This window comes from Trachymyrmex cornetzi, unplaced genomic scaffold (genome assembly GCF_001594075.2).
Source record: "Trachymyrmex cornetzi isolate Tcor2-1 unplaced genomic scaffold, Tcor1.1 scaffold1431, whole genome shotgun sequence".
Taxonomy (NCBI): Eukaryota; Metazoa; Arthropoda; class Insecta; order Hymenoptera; family Formicidae; genus Trachymyrmex; species Trachymyrmex cornetzi.
The window spans coordinates 86,798-91,179 of NW_017296018.1; the positions used below are offsets into that span (position 1 = coordinate 86,798).

General features: G+C 34.3%; 1 protein-coding gene and 1 long non-coding RNA gene across 2 annotated transcripts; one reads left to right on the forward strand and one right to left on the reverse strand.

Annotated features, from left to right (window-relative positions):
* The first annotated feature begins 78 nt into the window (after positions 1 to 78).
* LOC108757457 (uncharacterized) lies at positions 79 to 2,387 on the forward strand. The gene is made up of 2 exons (XM_018501873.1): positions 79 to 1,563; positions 2,311 to 2,387. The coding sequence occupies exon 1, from the start codon at positions 458 to 460 to the stop codon at positions 1,526 to 1,528; it is 1,071 nt and encodes a 356-aa protein (XP_018357375.1). The 5' UTR covers positions 79 to 457; the 3' UTR covers positions 1,529 to 1,563; positions 2,311 to 2,387.
* Positions 2,388 to 2,861: 474 nt separating this feature from the next.
* LOC108757458 (uncharacterized) lies at positions 2,862 to 4,106 on the reverse strand. Its single transcript, XR_001939906.1, has 3 exons — positions 4,044 to 4,106; positions 3,108 to 3,263; positions 2,862 to 2,928 (listed from the first exon to the last, which is right to left on the reverse strand). It is a non-coding gene; the product is annotated as an uncharacterized LOC108757458 (long non-coding RNA).
* Positions 4,107 to 4,382: the final 276 nt, after the last annotated feature.

Here is a 4,382-nt window from a genome sequence, read left to right on the forward strand (position 1 = left end):
CTAATAGTTGGACATTGCAACTTTGAGCGAAGCTTCGCTAGCTACACGTTTTCGCACGAATCGACGGAGTGGGGCGTTTTCTCCAGCGAAGCTTTGCTGCACGAAGGCCCGTCTACAATACACGGAGTAAGAAGTAAGAGTAAGAAATTGACCAATTACATATGTACGCGGCAGAGCTCTTAGCTTTTAGCGCCACGTCACGTACGCGGAAAGCGAAGATACTGATGTTTCGAGATAAAATAACCATACTGTACTGTGGGATACTTTTGTAAAAATGAATCACAACGATCTTGCCTTGCTTTGTGGCTACGAAGAAGGCAAAGACGACAGAAAGTCAAAAATCAAGAATGCAGAACAGCACGATGGTGGGTTCATCCTATTATACGTCATTTTAAAGGTGCTTATGATAGTGCTTGAACTTTGACGTGACCCAGAACGTTTTTTCAATTTCCACCGCATGTCACCTCTTCAATTTGATGAATTATTAGAAATGATAGAACCTGTTATTACAAAAGTACGCTTGACAAGGGAACCGTTGCATCCAGGACTACGATTATCATTGACATTGCGATACCTTGCATCTGGGGATAGTATGATAAGTCTACATTATCTTTATCGCGTAGGTAAATCTACTGTGCCAAAAATAATTATGGAAACAACGGAAGCGCTTTGGCAGATACTACAGCCTCAAGTACTTCCTCCACCAACTGTACAAACATGGACTAAAATCGCAGAAGATTTTACAAATAAATGGAATTTTCCCAATTGTGTCGGAGCAATTGACGGGAAGCATGTTGTTGTACAATGTCTTAAAAACACTGGATCAGCTTTTTATAATTATAAAGGCACGTATAGCACTGTTTTAATGGAAGTTTGTGATGCTGATCTTCGCTTTACATATGTTAGCATCGGTTCTGCTGGTAGAGAAAGCGACGGAGGTATTTTTCAAAGTTTAGATTTTGGAAAATGCATTGAAACAGAAACATTGCCATTACCTCCACCTAAAGCCTTACCGGGTACAAATATTTGCCTTCCTGCAGTATTTGTTGGTGATGCAGCATTCCCGTTGTTAAAGAATTTATTACGACCATACCCTGGTACTAACTTGAGTCCAGAAAAAATTATTTTTAATTATCGCTTGAGCTCAGCAAGACGTACAATTGAAAATACGTTTGGAGTAATGTCAGCCAGGTGGAGAATATTCCGACGGCCGATTATTGCGTCACTTTCAACTGTAAATAACATAGTTAAATGTTGTGTAGTACTGCACAATTGGCTTCGAAATGCGGAGCTGAACATTTTGCCTGGTCAGAGAAGGTATATTCCAGTAGGATTTGTAGATTTAGAAGATCGCTATGGAAACGTAGAAGCTGGTCAATGGCGAAACGAAGAGCCACCTGGTGCACTTCGATGTTTTGCATCAAATGTATCAAGAAATTCTGAGAATGATGCCAAAGTAATTCGACAAATGTACACAGACTATTTTATGAAAGAAGGCGAAGTACCTTGGCAATGGAATAAGCTCTAACTTTCAACGGAAAGCATATATGCAATAAGCAAAAGGTAAATTGGAACACATAATTTGTAAAATATGCAATCGATCAAATTTTATTTTGTTCTTCTGCTACAACTTGAGAAAGCGCTTGTAATACAAGTGTTTTTAAACGTAATTTCGCATTTACATTTAGATGCTGTGAATCCCGCGATATAGACAAATAGAAAAGATCGTCCGAATTCATAGTGTCAATCGAACTTCGTTTTTGTACCAAGTTTAAAATTGCCTCATCAACCGCATTTATGTGCGTATCAGATAATTGTCTTTTTGCTGAAAAAAGAAAAGAAACTAAATACTAACCGAGCAAACGTAACGTACCTGTTAGTTATAATTTCCCACTCAACACTCGTTATATTACATTTATATTGTTGAGTGAGAAATTGTAACTAACATGTATGTTACATGTAACTTTATGTTTGCTAGGAACGCACTGTATAAATAAGATATTCAAATAAATCAGTTATAGAATAGAAGCACTGCATAAACTTAATTACGTAATTTAAATATTTGTTCAAGTTTAATAATTTAAATTATTGAACTTGAACAAAAATTTGAATTATTGAACTTGAAAGTTATATTTAAATCCATACAAGATTAAAGATTTAGCTACGAAGATCTAATTATGATCGGAATAGGCTTTTCTATATCGAATTGTGTATTCACGTTATCGGTCTTTAGGAGCTTAGCTTATTTCTATATTTGTGTGTCATGTATTTTCAAATAAAGAAATACAATAAATTTACTTCGTTTTGCAGGTTGGATCTGATTTTGTTGAGGTTGGTTATCTACTGTACGAGATGTAGCTCTCAGAGGAGGCGTGGCACTGTCTCGAAGATATGATGCACTCGAGGGACCAGGTGAAATGCTCGGAGTACGAGATGGAGCTCTTACAGGACTAGGCAAGGTACAATTAGAACGAGGCGAGGCACTATTAGAACGAGGCAAGGCACTGTTAGGGCGAGACAAGGCACTGTTTGGACGAGACAAGGCGCTATTAGGATGAAACAGTGATCTGAAATTATGCGGTGAACAGAATTCTGTTTGTTCTGGCTGTCTGGTATTAGTATCCCACGTATTGTCCACTGTAAAATAATGTTTAAAAATATGTAATAAAATATTAAAGTATGTAGTATCATATAGGACAAATTTCCCGTGGTAGGCGGGATATATAAGTAATATATATAAAATAAATTGTACAATTTTTCTGTGTATACAGTTATTTAAACAAATATTTTTTGTTCCATTTACCTTGAAACTGTTCTTGTATGTTATGCACATTATCTTCTGTTTCAAATGTCTCCGATGTTGCTGGTGACAACGTATCGATGAGTGAGGGGCGTTCAATATTAAAACTTTCACAGTTTGTTATAGTTCTAATAGAGAAATTATAAAATAAAAATACTTTTTGTGAAAGGACATTGTTTATAACAATAAGAGGAATTGACAATAACGATGGTCATTCAAATTACAATAAAACTTTATGAATTTTGCTATGCTACTACAACTATAAAATCACTATAATATTTGTATATTTATATAAAGTAACACTTACTTGCGAGGTTCCACCACATCTGATAAAAAACTTAAACTTGCCATAAGTGACCATGGAGAAAATTGAGTAGCTGCTTGTCCACTTTTTGTTATAGACTTTTTTTCTCCTTTATATATCGATATCGAAGACTCCTCCATCGGTTCTTTACAAATTCATCTGTTTAAATGCATCATAATTTTTTATTATTGTTAACATATACATTTTTTATATGTAAGAACATGTTTATAAATGATTTCAATTTTAGAAGTAATTTTATTTTAAGAAAGCTTTTATCGGTCATAGCCAGATCTCCATGCTGAAATTTTATGTGTGAATTTAAAATTATTGGCGCACCGTTTCATGAACTTGAAAATGTATATAAATTCACACATAAAATTTCTGGCTATGACCAATAAAAGCTTTCTTAGGCTGGTATTCATAGTCAGATCTTATATGCAAGAGTGTCTTAAGTACGGTCTTAAGAAGTCACAAACCAATCAGAGGGCTGCATTAGCGTCTTAAGACATTACTTATGACGGTCTTGAAATAAGAATCGACTATGAATACCAGCCTTACTTTCGAGTTATGTTCTCACGTATCAGTTGTGTACGAATAGGGATTTAGTTTAATTTTATTTTGTTCTGATGAATACTGATATTGGTTCAAGAGAATATAGCTTATAATATTAAAATTATAATAAAAACTCAAGAAACTTTATTCAATTTGTATTCTTAATCAATGTTTTTCGAAAAGGGTTAAGAAGTTTATAATACATTTTTTTTAGAGAAATACTAAAAATGTTATTGAGACAATACATACCAGTCATATTAAGTTCTTGAGCCACTTCACACCACAATTTTTTTTTTATAACGTTATCTCTATATTGTTTGTTTTTAAAATCCCATAATTGCGGACGGCTTCTGACGTAGTGAATTATAAGTTCATTGATATCCTCACAATTATATTCCATATACGATGAATTTTCATCATTGGTAAATTCCATGCTTGTTAGCTGGTTTGTTTCATACAAATTATACAGAATACAACATAACCTACAAAAGTTCTCCATAAATTCACTGCAAGTTCTGAAAATTGATACTTCACGTTACACATACACACAAACGCACGCACAATATACACATAACATTCATTATAAATAATTAAATTATAAATTTAATCTTTCAGTACTTACACAACGGAATGTAGTCAAAGTCTGTGAGCATTCAGTAATTTTCAAAGTTCCGAAAATCTTCGACGATTCCCGACTTTAGCCGAATGATGTGCGGTAGCATGCGG